Below are 14,937 nucleotides of genomic sequence, written 5' to 3' on the forward strand. Positions count from 1 at the left end.
AATATTCTCAGCAAAATATTCCATGAGAAAGACATGAAATACAATGATGTAAATCACCAAAGGGAGGAACTAGCCTAAAGGAATAGCCAAATAAAGGAGAAACCAAGTCAGGTCAAAAAACAAAAATGAGTCAAATGACTGGGGATACAAATCATATCTCAATAATAACCCTGAATGTTAATGGTCTGAACTCATCAATCAAAAGACATAGACTGGCCGGGATTTCTGCCAACCATGGAAGCAAAGACTCTTGGAATTGCAACACCCAGAAAGCCTGTCTTATCAGTCAGTGCTAGAAAAATTAAGGACAATGCAGCCGACTGGCACAATTTAATCCTGAAATGGGAAACCCTCAGTGATGCAGGTTTTACCACTGCAAATAACATTGCCAACTTGAAAATCAGTTTATTGAGTAAAGACAAGATCGAATTAAATAGCAGCAGCCCAGCTTCCAGTGGGAATGAAGAAAAGATGCATCTACACTATGATAAGGAGCTTGAGGTGCTATGTGAGGAATTGCAGGCTACCTTGGATGGTTTGACCAAAATCCTGGTGAAAATGGAAAAACTGTCTTCAACTACCAAGGGAATTTGTGAACTAGAAAATTATCATTATGGGGAGGAGAGTGAGCGGCCCCGTCTGTTTCACACGTGGCCTACAACCCACTTCTGCTCAACAAGGTAAAATTTGGCATCGTGGAAATGAAAACTGCTAACAAAAACACAGCCACTGCGTGCCTGCCCAGGTTGTGACTGGCCAGGGAGAAGTCCTCTCCTCCCAAACCTTGCATATTACATGGGACTGTGTATGTTGTGGAACTGAATAAGTGTGTGGTTTAAAAAAAAAAAAAAAAAAAAAAAGACATAGGCTGGCAGATTGAATTAAAAAGAAAGATCCAACAATATGCTACCTGCAAGAGACTCATCTCATAGAAAGATATACCCACAGACTAAAGGTGAAAGGATAAGAAAAACATACCATGCACATGGACTCAGCAAAAAAGCTGGAGTATCCATCCTCATATCGGATAATGTGAACTTCAAGCCAAAGTTAGTCAGAAGGGATAAAGAAGGACATTTCATACTGCGTAAGGGAACCATAAATCAGCAAGACATAACAATCATAAATATCTATCCCCCAAACATTGGATCATCCATATACATCAAACAAATCCTTCTCAATTCCAGGAATCAAATAGACCACAACACAATAATACTAGGTGATTTTAACACACCTCTCTCACCACTGGACAGATCTTCCAAACAAAAATTGAACAAAGAAAACAAAGATCTCAAAAACACAATCAATAATTTAGACTTAACAGACATTTATAGAATATACCATCCAACAAAGAACGAATACACTTTCTTCTCAGCAGCACATGGATCCTTCTCTAAAATAGACCATATATTATGCCACAAAGTTACTGTTAGCATATATAAGAAGATAGAGATAATACCTTATATTCTATCAGATAATAATGGATTGAAATAAATGACAGAGTAAAAAACAGAAACTACTCCAACACCTAGAGATTAAATAATATGCTATTGTATAATGAATGGATAACAGAAGATATCAGGAAGAAAATTAAAAAATTCTTAGAGGTAAATGAGAACAAGGAAACAACATATCAAAATCTTTGGGACACTATGAAAGCAGTTCTTAGAGGAAAATTTATTTCATGGAGCGCATTCAATAAAAGAAGAAAAAATCAACAAATGAACAAACTAACACTACAGCTCAAAGCCCTAGAAAAAGAAGAACAGAGCAACAGCAAAAGTAATAGAAGACAGGAAATAGTTAAAATCAGAGCTGAAATTAATGAAATTGAAACAAAAGAAAAAATTGAAAAAATTGACAAAATAAGTAGTTGGTTCTTTGAAAAAATAAACAAAATTGATAAACCCTTAGCCACACTAACAAAGAGAAGGAGAGTGAAAATTCAAATTACTAAAATTCAGAATGAACAAGGAAATGTCACAACAGACACGATTGAAATACAAAACATAATTAGAAGCTATTTTGAAAATCTATACTCCAATAAAATAGAAAATCTTGAAGACATCAACAGGTTTCCAGAGACATATGAATTACCTAAACTGAACCAGGAGGACATACACAATTTAAATAGATCAATTTAAGTCATCAGAAGCCTACCAACAAAGAAAAGTCCGGGACCAGATGGGTTCTCAGCCGAGTTCTACAAAACCTTTAAAGAAGAGCTCATTCCAATACGTCTCAAAGTATTTCATGAAATAGAAGAAGAGGGAACCCTCTGAAACTCATTCTATGAAGCCAATATCACCCTGATACCTAAACCAGACAGAGACACATCGAGGAAAGAAAATTTCAGAACAATATCCTTAACAAACTTTGATGCAAAAATTCTCAAAAAAATCTTAGCAAACTGCTTACAAAAATATATTAAAAAGATAGTGCACCACGATCAAGTGGGTTTTCTCCCACGGATGCAAGGTTGGTTCAACATCCAGAAATCAATAAATGTCATTCAACATATCAAAAGACTTAAAGTCAGGAATCACTTGATTATTTCAATAGATGCAGAAAAAGCATTTGATAAAATACAGCATCCCTTCATGCTCAAAACACTAGAAAAAATAGGGATAGTGGGAACATTCCTTAACATTGTAAAGGCCATCTATGCTAAGCCCATTGCCAATATCATTCTAAATGGTGAAAACTGAAAGCATTCCCCCTAAAAACTGGAACAAGGCAGGGATGCCCTCTTTCACCACTTCTATTCAACATTGTCCTTGAAACTCTAGCCAGAGCAATTAGACAGACCAAAGAAATTAAAAGGATACAAATAGGAAAAGAAGAACTCAAACTATCCCTATTTGCTCTTGACATGATTATACATTTAGAGGAACTGGGAAATTCCACCAGAAAACTTTCAGAATTCTTAAGTGAATTCAGTAAAGTAGCAAGATATAAAATCAATGCTCATAAATCTAATGCTTTTTTATTCATAAGTGATGAATCCTCAGAAAGAGAAGTTAGGAAAACCACCCCATTCACAATAGCCTCAAAAAAAAATAAAATACTTGGGAATCAATCTCACGAAAGAGGTGAAAGACCTCTACAACGAGAACTAAAGAACACTAAAGAAAGAAATTAAAGAAAACCTTAGAAGATGGAAAGATCTCCCATGTTCTTGAATAGGCAGAATAATATTGTCAAAATGGCCATACTACCAAAAGTGCTATACAGATTCAATGCAATTCCAATTAAAATCCCAATGATGTACCTTATAGAAATAGAGCAAGCAATCATGAAATTTATCTGGAAGAATAAGAAACCCAGAATAGCTAAAGCAATCCTTAGCAGGAAGAGTGAAGCTGGGGATATTGCAATACCAGAACTTCAACTATACTACAAAGCAATAGTAACAAAAACGGCATGGTATTGGTACCAAAATAGACAGGTAGATCAATGGTACAGAATAGAGGACATGGACACAAACCCAAATAAATACAATTTTCTCATACTAGACAGTTACCATGTCATTCCGACATTGAGAGACACTGTTGGTTTGTTTTTGTATTTCTGGGGGCAGAAGAGGCTTCTACTTGTTTCATGTTTTTATGGTATATTTATATTCTTCCCCCCACCCCCCACTCTCTCTTTCATCTGTTGTCCTGAGGCTCAGGTCCAGGAATCAGGATTCTGGTGTTCGGGTCTCTATCAGGGTTCAGGGGTTTGGGTCTTCACCCATTGTAAGGAAAAGATGTGAGGTATGGTTGGGATAGTAGCCATTCTTTATTCAGAGGTGGCAATAGCCTCTAGCCAGCCTCCCAAGCCATTTCCACAGGATTTTTTTATATGCAGACCAGACAAAGAAAGCACAACACCCACAGGTTATATAAGTGGGGACAAGCTCACAAGCAAATGCTTATGACCTTGAGTACATACACTGAATCAGTTTTTATGACCTTGACTACACACTGAAGACATAGCCCTCCAGAAGTCTTGGTGAGGGAGCCTAACCATTTTCATCTTGCTCAACACTCTTCCCCTCTCCCTTTCTCTTCTTCTCTCTTTTCTTTTTCTCTTTCCACCAGCGACCTAAAAACATGGGCAGTCTACTTGCCTGAAGCCCTTTCTTCACTTGTTCCGTGATAACACATTCCCCTGGTGTTCCTCCCACCTGCCTATGTCCTCTTCCTTCCTATTTTCTCATCCCTCCTTATTCTGATTCCTCATATCACATTAGATCTTTGGACCCAAAACCCTTGTCTTCCTAAACTTAGTCCCAATGTGTCCTTATTCTGGCTCATGTCTTAAAACCACTGTTATAGTCTTATAAATTCCTAATTTTAATCTCTAGTTTACACCTGTCCACAAAACTCCAGACCTGTACAAACAACTCTGTAGCTGACTAAATTGAATCCAACTGCTCCAAAAAGAACTATTTATAATAACCAATTTTCTTTACATTTAACTCTCTTCTCAAAGATGCTAGAGTTAAACACCTCAATTTTATCCTTATCTTTAACACTAAAATGAATTTTGTTAGAAAATAGGGTTAGATCTTTCTTCAAAATATTTCTGGAATTTAACCACATCTCATCATTCTCATTGACACTCTTCTGTTTAACACCACCTTTATTTCTTTATATTAAAAAAGAGTTTAGTAGGTAAAGAGGTTGATATGGGACTCATGATAAACTAGCATTAGCCATCAACCAAAAATATGATAATTATTTCATTTTTTTAATTCAAAGTACTTTTTCTTTTTTAATTTATTTATTTTTTTATTTTGTACAGACTGCATTTTGATTCATTGTACACAAATGAGGTACATCATTTCAAATGAGTTACAGATAAAAGTTAACATTTTAGGTGATACTTGAAAACATGTCACCACAGATTTTTCTTTTTAGATTTTTATCATTCTGTACCTCCAAAGAGGATCAGACTACAGACTTTGGTGGAGGTGAAGAAAGGGTGATGTGAGGAATTGGAAGAGTTCAGTGAACAATATGTTGGATGGCAAAGTATAAGAGGAAACAAAAACACAACTATCATGAATGTACATTTTATGGGAAAAAAAATCATTAAGCTTATATTTAAAAGGTTTTTTGAAATACACCAGTAGATCATTAGTTATACTCCCATTGTTTTATTTCAAAATTTTAATCAGCTTTTACCAGTAGTACTAACTACATCTGTCTCTGAGACATTTTGTATTATATAATGGTGTCAGGGCAAAATTGGTCCACATGTTATTTGACTTATATTTCAATTAAATCTAAATAAAATATTAGTGTCTTAGTCCACTTGTGCTGCCATAACACAATACCTGAAGCTTGATAATTTATAATAAGCACAAATTTATTTCCTCACATTTATGAAGGCTATAAATTCCAAGATTAAGGTAAAAGCAGATTTGGTTCTACAGTGAGGCCTGCTTTCTTCTTCCAAAATGACACCTAGTGACTATCTTTCAGAGAGGAGGAACATTGGGCCCTCACATGGTAGAAGGTGGAAGGTGAGAGAACCAAACACTGAAGAAAACCTCTTTCATAAGGATCTTAATCCCATTCACTGGAGAGGAGTCCTCATGGACTACTCATTTCTTAAAGGGCTGACTCTTAACCACATTGACCATTAAGTTTCAATGACTGGATTTGGGAGAGTACACATTCAAGCCATAGCAACTATTTTTTTTCCTTTTTCAAAATTCAAATAGTTGTGTTCATTTACTTTAATATTCTCTCAGCTGTGAATATTTAAAGTGTTATAATTTCATTCCATGTATATTTTGAATATCAAGACTTTCTATGATACGAAATGGTGGGTATGTAGGAGTACCAGTCTTTATGACTCTTCTTGATGAATCAATGAATTGGAACTTTCAATAAATTACTCACTTTCACCTATTATTTGCTATTTTTAGAAGCTCCAATTTTAGACCCATCTAAGTTCCACTTCTGTTAACTCACTCTTCTATTTATACCCTTCTCATTCAGCAGAAAAAATAGATTACAATTATTCAATCATCTCTCACTTGTGTCGTGAGCCCCATTCTCCCTTTTATTGTTTCATCATACTTCTTTGACACCACCACCCTACTCCATAAATTTATCCAGTTCCACTGGCAAATTATCTTTTCACTCTTGTCCCTATTGGTTAATAATGGATATAATATTAGACATGTAGTAATCCAACATTAGGTGTCAGGAATCCTTTCTCTTTTCCCATCCAGTGGATCTATTAATAAGAAGGTATAAATATGGACTGAAAATGAAGCAAGAAAAGATAGGAAACTTTATTTTTCTGGGTTTTAGGAATGTTTCAAAACTTATAGACTGAAGATGGATCATTTTCTTCCTTTCCAAATGAATAAATAGGGCAATTCTAAAAACAAAATCAAAGATGAGAAAAAAACATAATAGTTGATTGGTAATTAAGTTACAAAATGGCTAATCACTTGGGGGAAAATTACACATTCTTATACCTCACACCAAATTATAATTCAGATAGGACACAGATGTAAATATAAAAAAGTAAATAATAAAATTATTGGAATAAAATATGAGTAACATATATGTCAAGATCAGGGTCAAAAGAAAAGCTCAAATAATGATGGAAATCATGATCAAAAATAAAGAATATATTTTATGATGTATTAACAGATTTTTCCAAATATCAATAATATAATTATATTAAATATAAATCATGAAATAAGATTCCCAAGATATAAGACTTCCAAAGACTTAATAACAACTAGATGTTAAGGACATGCAAATATCTTAGGAAAGATAAGAATTTGGCAAATATTTTTATCCAAAAACCCAGTGGGCAGTAATATTGTATTCATGAAGAATAATTACCAATACACATTGAAGAAATTTCTGTATCATTAGCAATCAATAAAATGTGAATAAAATGAACAAAAAAACCCCAAAATATTATTTGGATCATTATTTTTTGCAAAGATATACTACACTGATAATACATCTTGACCTTGGTACTACTATTGCAGCTTTCACTCTCCAAGGACCCTATCCTAATTCCTATGTGCATCAGTTAGCTTTTGTTTTGTTTTGTCAATAACATAAATTACATTTTACTTCCATTGGTGACGTGTGAGGCAGGGTCACCAAGGACACTTGTTTTTTTTTAAACTCAGTTAATCCTTCCTGATATAGGATGACCATGTAAAAGATTCTCCATCATGTCTGTGGTGAAATTCTTAAAGGACCCACTCTATTTCAATCTTGTTAAGGTCAGACCCTTAGCTTTTTAAAAATCAAAGAGAATTTCTCGTTATCCCCAGTCAATTCTTTCTTTCCAATCATTCTTTCCTTCTCTTAGATGAGCCAATCATTCTTTCCTTCTCTCAGGCCACACAGATTTACAGAAATCATTTCCTTTTAAAATTTAACCTGATATTGGGATTCATGATAATTGTTAGACATCAAGATATAATATTTGAGGTAACCTGGTATATAGTACTATCGCTCCTTTTGAGTGCCAGTTCAATAAGAAGACATGACTAGATTATATCCACATCACTACTAATAAGTGTTTCCATAGTTGTGAATTGCACTAATGAGTCTGTGGATAAAATAAAACTAATGCCTGAATGACAGACTAAAGGGTAAGTAGTTTTCATATTTCTCAAGTCAATTTTTCTTATGTGAATTTGGTTCAATAAAATATTTCCTGTCACTTCTGGATACAGATAATATAAATATATATATATATATATATATATATGTATATATATATATATGTATATGTTTTGTTTGTAAGGATATGAGAAATTAATTTCCTTTCTTGAATGTCATTTCTTTTTTGAGATTATTAACCACAGGCACAGATTAAGAAGACTTTAAGCCTGTTTATGAATTGGGAAAATTTCTGGGCAATAAAATGTTTAAACACAAAAAGTATCCCCACACAATTAGGAGACTGTCTAAGTAAATACAATACTGTAGAAAAGTTTATTAACTAATATCTACAACTTTTTAAATAATTCATTACCTTACTTTTATTTATTTTTTCCATGTTCTATATTAGAAAGAATTTAAATGAAAAACTCTGTGACCAGATGAGTTGATGAAATGCTTAGTCTGAGTAACTATGTCATAATGCTCAAAAATTACACTGCTGTCAGGGAAACACAACACCCTTTCTTCTACTGAAGGAACTATCTTCAGTGTGAGTGTAGTAACTCGTATGTGGACCACAGGAGTAAAGGACTTTTCTCAAGTAAAGAATATATCCTGGTGTTTGTCTGTCAATATCTATGACATGCTCATTCATATCCTGAGAAACATATTCCAGGAAATGGATTAAGAGATGCATCATATTGTATAAGATAGGATCTGATCTCAAAAAGATCATGGTTTAAGGACACAGATTAACAAAAACACAATACAAAACAGCTCTGAAACAAGGATGATGGCTCTAAAAATACAGTGGAGGTATATCTAGCTACTTCTACAGGAATTGAGAGGGTATGTTAGAACTTACTCTAGGTGCAGTATGGAAAATGAATTAAAATTATCAGAACAGAAGACATCAAGTTCAGTTAGAGAATTAATATTTCCTCCTGAATGTAAGATCAAAATGATAGAAGTGAGGTAGAAGCATGAAATGGAAAATATGAATTATCTTTATAATATATTAAGCATCTTAAGAATGTAAAGCCTAAAGAAAATGGTCATTATTCAGATGTGCCCAATCAGGTGGAAGAACTTTGGGGAGAATCAAGACACTTTTGGCTTTGAAAGAAGAATGACATTAATGATTATGCAAAAATAGTGATTGTAAGCTAGTAAATTAAAAAGCCACTTTTTTTTTTTTGTTTCAGCAAGTAACAGCCAGAATAATTAAAGATAGGAAAAAGTGCAGAGAACTACGGACTGCACGGAAATTAAAAGGGTATGTATAGAGATAGGAATGTAGCCCACTGGTAGAACACATGCCAGGAGGCGCAAGGCGCTGGGTTTGACACCCAACACTGGCAAAAAAAAAAAAAAAAGAAGAGAGAATGTACACACACACTGACAAGGTGAATTTATGAATTTAATATGTACATATTAATGGGGTTGTGTGTGATATTTGAATGATGTACACAATGTGCACTAATCAAATCCAGCCTCCCTTTATCTGCCCTTGCACCCACCCTTTCCAATCTCCAATAATCACTTTTCTACATTCAGGTTGACAAGTTTTGGCTTCCATGTGTTAAAACATGTCATATTTCCCTTTCTGTGTCTGGCTTTTTCCACTTAACATAATGCCCATCCATAAAGTTTCATCCATTTTGCTGCAAATGTCAGGATTTCATTCCATTTTATGGCTGAATAATATTCCACAATGTATATACACCATGTTTCCCTTACCCAGTCACCTACTGATGGGCACCTAGGCTGATTCCTTATCTTAGCTATTGTGAATAGAGATGCAATGAACGTGGACAGGTAGTATGGCTTTGGTAAGTTGATTTCATTTCCTTGGACCGTATACCCAGAAGTGGTATACCTGGATCATATGACAGATCTACTTTTAGTTTATTTGAGGAAACTCCATACTGTTCTCCACAATAGCTGTACCAATTTAAATCCCCTTTCTCTCGTGTCAGCATGTGGGTATTTTTTGTTTGTTTGTTTCTTGCTTTTTGATAATAATTCTAACTGGGGTGAGATGGTGTCTCATTATAGTTTTCATTTGCATTTCCCTCATGGGAAATCTCTAGTGATTTCCTCCTCTGTAATTCCTGATATTTCTAATATGTGAGTTCTTTCTGTGATTATTTTTGTGTTTGTTTGTTTTGCTGTCAGCCTGGTTAGAGCTTTATTAGTGTCATGCATCTCTCAAAAGTCCATTTTCCATTTTATTGATTTTTCTCTATTGCTTTCTTCATTTTCAATTTTATTGATTTTTTTGTCTTAATTATTGTTTGTTTTAGTATGCTGGGAGTTTATTTCACCCTTTTTTTTTATAGTACCTCGTCATCAAAGTATTGTTCGTTTTTTATTTCCTTTCTTCTGTTTAGGTACTTTGTTTTTTGACATGCAGATTGTCTAAAACAGTAAAAGCAGTTATGATAAATCACACAGCAATAACAACATTCATCTTACTGGGACTTACAGATGACCCACAACTGCAAATTCTGATTTTTATCTTTTTATTCTTGACCTATGTTCTGAGCATAACTGGTAATCTGACTATTATCATTCTCACCCTGACGGATTCCCATCTTAAAACACCTATGTATTTTTTTCTCCGAAACTTCTCCTTCTTAGAAATCTCATTCACAACAGTCTGTGTTCCCAGATTCCTCTACAGTATATCAACTCGGGATAATACCATAACTTACAATGCTTGTGCCAGTCAAATATTTTTTATTGGCCTCTTTGGGGCCACGGAGTTTTTCCTCCTGGCCGCCATGTCCTATGATCGTTATGTGGCCATCTGCAAACCCCTGCATTACATCACCGTCATGAACCACAGAGTCTGTGCCACGCTCGTCTTCTGTTGCTGGATCTCCGGGTTGGTGATCATCATCACGCCTCTCGGCATGGGCCTCCAGCTGGAGTTCTGCGACTCCAATGTCATTGATCATTTTGGCTGTGACGCATCTCCTCTTTTTAAGATCTCGTGCTCAGATACGTGGTTTCTAGAGCAGACTGTTATTATTTGTGCCGTGTTTACTTTCATCATCACACTGATAGGTGTGAGTCTTTCCTACATCAATATTGTTAGGACAATTCTCAGATTCCCTTCTGCTCAGCAAAGAAAGAAAGCTTTTTCCACCTGCTCCTCCCACATGATTGTGGTTTCCATCACCTATGGGAGCTGCATCTTCATCTACATCAAGCCTTCAGCCAAAGAACAGGTGGACATCAATAAAGGGGTCTTTGTGCTCACTACATCGGTTGCCCCTTTGTTAAATCCATTTATTTATACCTTGAGGAACAAGCAAGTGAAACAAGCTTTCAATGACACAATCAAAAAAATTGCCTTTATCTTACATAAGTAAGAGCATGCTGGATTTAAGCAAGCAAATGAACATTAAAAGTTCCTTTCATCTTTCTTGAAGTTTTAACTTGATTAGCTAGATTAATCTTCTATGGTTCTTTAAATATTGATTTATAAATCTATTTAGATAAAATTATGTCTTTCTCTCTTTAATCTCAGAGTTGTTTCTACCATTAAAAGTACATAGGGCTGGGCGGGGTGACCCACACCTATAATCCTAGTCACTCAGGAGGCTGAGGCAGGAGGATCACAAGTTCAAGACCAGCCTCAGCAACTTAGTGAGACTAAGCAACTTAGTGAAACCCCGTCTCAAAATTTAAAAATAAATAAAAATTAAAAATTTAAAAGACTGGGGCTGTGGCTCAGTGGTTAAGCAGCCCCGGGTACAATCACTAGTACTGAAAAAATAAAATAAAATAAAAATAAGAGTACATCAAAATTAACTTCCAAAAACTAAAATCTTCCTTCCTGTCTCATTTGACTTTTTTACTATTATTCCAAAAAAAAAAAAAAAAGGTATAACTTGGCAAAATGGTATTTATGACTCCTGAGAAAATTTTGGAGCACTGGTCTTATAAAACTGACTTAAATATACAAATATTCTGAACATTTGAAATATAAGACTTATTTCCATCTTATTAAAGGTATTAATAAGACATTTTTTTAAAAACCCAAAGTAGGCAAATCAAGTAAAATTAAAATATATTGTAACCAAAAAAAGAAAATAAATACTAAGAATATAGAAACAACTGTGACATACAAAATATTTAAGCAAGCCAAAATATTTAGATTTGGTTCAATCAATGGGCAAAAAAAAAATTGACTATAGCTGCTCGACAATAGCACATGCACACACTTGTGCACATACACAGACAAAAAGAGAATGAAAAGAAAACAATAAGAGGACTGTTTCTTCGTGTCTGTCAAAAATATTCTTGAACTAGATCAACTATATGAGGAAATTTTGGACAAGCCTAAATGAGGCCGTAGTTTTCATTCAAGACATTTAAAATAGATATTAGAGCTTTATTCAAAATTAAAATAAAATTCAAATTTATTTACATTAAAATTAAATGATTTATTAGACTGATTTAGAGTTTACATTTGATTTTCTCTCTGGTCAAATATTAATCATTTTTATTTTACATTTTATGACCCTAAATAGGCAGTAACATATTATTCTTCCACACACTTAAATTCTATTTTTTAATTGGTGGATATTAATTATATAGAATGGTGAATTTCACTCTGGCATATTGGTACATGAATATAACATAATTCGATCAGTTTCACTCAGCAGTACCTCCTTTTAGACTCTCCTCCTCCCTCTCCCTGGTACCCTTCTTGTGCCATACTAGTCCCCATTCCTCTTTTATGATTTTTTCTTTTTTTTTCTACTGGTTTCCACATACAATAGAAAACATATGGTACTTGTCTTTTCTGAGTGGTTTGTTTTACTTGATATGGTGCTCTTGATCTCTATCGACTTTCCTGTAAATAACATGATTTCATTCCTTAGGGATGAATAAAACTCCATTGTGTGCATATTCCACATTTTCTTTATTCATTTTACCACTTCTATTCAACGTAGTCCTTGAAACTCTAGCCAGAACAGTCAGGCAAGAGAAGGAAATTAAGGGACTTGAATAGCAAAAGAAGTCAATTTTTTTTCTGCTTGCCAGGAGCACAATCCTATATCAGAAGAACCAAAATATTCCACCAGAAGACTTCTAGAATGGATAAATTTAGCAAAGTAGCAGGATACAGCATACGCAATTGCTTTCCTAAATTCCAATAATAAATTTGCTGAAAAAGAAATTAGGAAAACTATCTCATTCACAGTAATCTCAAAAAAGTTTAAATAATTGAGAATAAAACTAACCAAAGAGATGAAAGACCTCTACAATGAAAACCATAGAACCCTGAAGAAAGAAATTGAAAAAGACCTTAGAAGATGGAAAGACCTCCCATGCTCTTGGAAAGACAAAATTGATATTGTCAAAATGGCCATAATAACAAAAGCATTATGCAGATTAAATGAAATCTCTATCAAAATACCAATGATATTCCTCACAGAACTAGCAAAATCAGTTCTTAAATTCATTTGGAAGATAATAGATTAAGAAAGCCAAAACAGAGCAGAGGATTCTGGGGGCCGAGAGTGGCAATGGTGTCTGTGTGATCTCCAGAGAACATAAAAAATGACAACAGCAGCCAGGCCCACTTTTTGAACCTGCAAGGGGTGGAAGAGGAAAAGGAGAAGTGATTTGAGCCAACTCTCAAAGCAGTATTCAAGCAGAGATCTTCTCTCTCATACAAAGATAAAATACAGACAGACTACTCAGGATGCCCCTGAAGAGGTTCGTAACCGTGACTTCAGGAGGGAGTTGGAAGAGAGAGAGCTGCTGCAAGAGAATAAAATGGAGATCGTCCAACCCGAGAACATACAACCTCCTCTTCAGTGTCAAAGAAGCCTCCGTTAGATCAGATTCCTGCTGCCAACCTCGATGCAGATGATCCTCTAACAGATGAGGAAGATGAAGATTTTGAAGAGGAGAGTGATGATAATACTGCAGCTCTTCTTGCAGAACTGGAAAAATTTTAAAAAGAAAGAGCAGAAGAGCAGGTCAGGAAGGAACAAGAACAAAAAGCTGAAGAAGAGAGAATTCGAATGGAGAACATTCTAAGTGGAAACCCTCTTCTTAATCTCACTGGCCCATCCCAGCCTCGGGTCAACTTCAAAGTTAAAAGAAGGTACTATAAATAATGGGTTAGAGTTCTATATACAGATTATAAATTGGACAGCAAAGTACATTATGGAATGCTTCTAAAACTCCACCTTCCACTGGTAACTTTTCTCTCTCTGATTTTCAAGTAATGGAAGAAGGAAAATGAAAGAAAATAAATTTATCAGCAGATAGTTATAATAACCAGCTACGTATCAAATAATGATCTAAACACTAGGGATAGAGTAACGAACTGAGCAGTCTTGGGAACCCTACAAAACCTGTGTATTTGGTGTGTGTGTGTCAGTGGTCCCCAAGACTGCCCTTCACATTCAGATACTCGCTCGAAGAATTCAGGGAATTTAGCCTATGATTGTATTCATGGCTAACATAGTAAAGACATGAAACTAGGTTACATAGTTGTATTCATGGCTAACTAAGTAAAGATATGCCTCTGGATCATAAGGGGGAAAGATTGGCAGAAATTGGAAGAATCCATTGCAGACTTCCTTATCCTTTATCCCTCCCACAAGAGTTCACAGAGCAAGGAAAGTACAGCAATATGTGTGCAGTGTCTCTGCCCAGGCATGCCCATGAGAGATTCATCAGTGTTGGGCATTGTCCAAGGTTTTTATAGGGATCTAGTCATGTAGGCAGTTTCCTCCTAGCTCATACCAAAATCCAGACTCCCAAAAGAAAAGTAAGTGTTGAGTATAAGCCACATTATGTATACACTGTAGGCACAGTAGTGACGAGAAGATGCCTAAAACACAGGGTTCTGGATGCCAGCCAAAGACCCACTTTGTAAGCAGGCCTAAGGATGGCAGTCTTAGATCTGTATGTTAATTCTTTTTTCTACTCTGCATGTGTGTGTGTGTGTGTGTGTGTGTGTGTGTGTGTGTAAGAGTGATAAGGGCTAAAGAGGGAGAGAATATAAATAGTAAATGTGTATAGTACTTTAGATGATGATATGTAGAAAAGTTAAAAGCTTATAGGAAGTGCCAAGTGGGAAGTGTTATGGGGTGCAATTTAAGAACAGACCGATCACCACTGAGAAGTCCAAATTTGAGTCTTTATCAAGCCAGCCAACTGACTGTCTCACACAATGCCCCAAAAAATGACTATTGGGAGAACAGCCCTGACCACAGGATTGTAGGGGTTCTTATACCAAAAACCACATTAATCATAA

General features: G+C 35.1%; 2 protein-coding genes and 1 pseudogene across 2 annotated transcripts; all 3 read left to right on the top strand.

Annotated features, from left to right (window-relative positions):
- Nucleotides 1-234: 234 nt before the first annotated feature.
- On the top strand, nt 235-684 carry LOC124982909 (cyclin-dependent kinase 2-interacting protein-like). The gene has a single exon (XM_047549786.1). The coding sequence runs from the start codon at nt 235-237 to the stop codon at nt 682-684; it is 450 nt and encodes a 149-aa protein (XP_047405742.1).
- Nucleotides 685-10,084: 9,400 nt separating this feature from the next.
- Nucleotides 10,085-11,023, top strand: LOC124983210 (olfactory receptor 6C2-like). The gene has a single exon (XM_047550276.1). The coding sequence runs from the start codon at nt 10,085-10,087 to the stop codon at nt 11,021-11,023; it is 939 nt and encodes a 312-aa protein (XP_047406232.1).
- Nucleotides 11,024-13,223: 2,200 nt separating this feature from the next.
- On the top strand, nt 13,224-13,789 carry LOC124982910 (spliceosome-associated protein CWC15 homolog; annotated as a pseudogene).
- Nucleotides 13,790-14,937: the final 1,148 nt, after the last annotated feature.

The sequence above is a fragment of the Sciurus carolinensis genome, chromosome 4 (genome assembly GCF_902686445.1).
Source record: "Sciurus carolinensis chromosome 4, mSciCar1.2, whole genome shotgun sequence".
Classification (NCBI taxonomy): Eukaryota; Metazoa; Chordata; class Mammalia; order Rodentia; family Sciuridae; genus Sciurus; species Sciurus carolinensis.

Coding starts and splice junctions, on each gene's coding strand:
- LOC124982909 (XM_047549786.1), top strand. CDS start 235: ATGGAAGCAAAGACTCTTGGAATTGCAACACCCAGAAAGCCTGTCTTA.
- LOC124983210 (XM_047550276.1), top strand. CDS start 10,085: ATGATAAATCACACAGCAATAACAACATTCATCTTACTGGGACTTACA.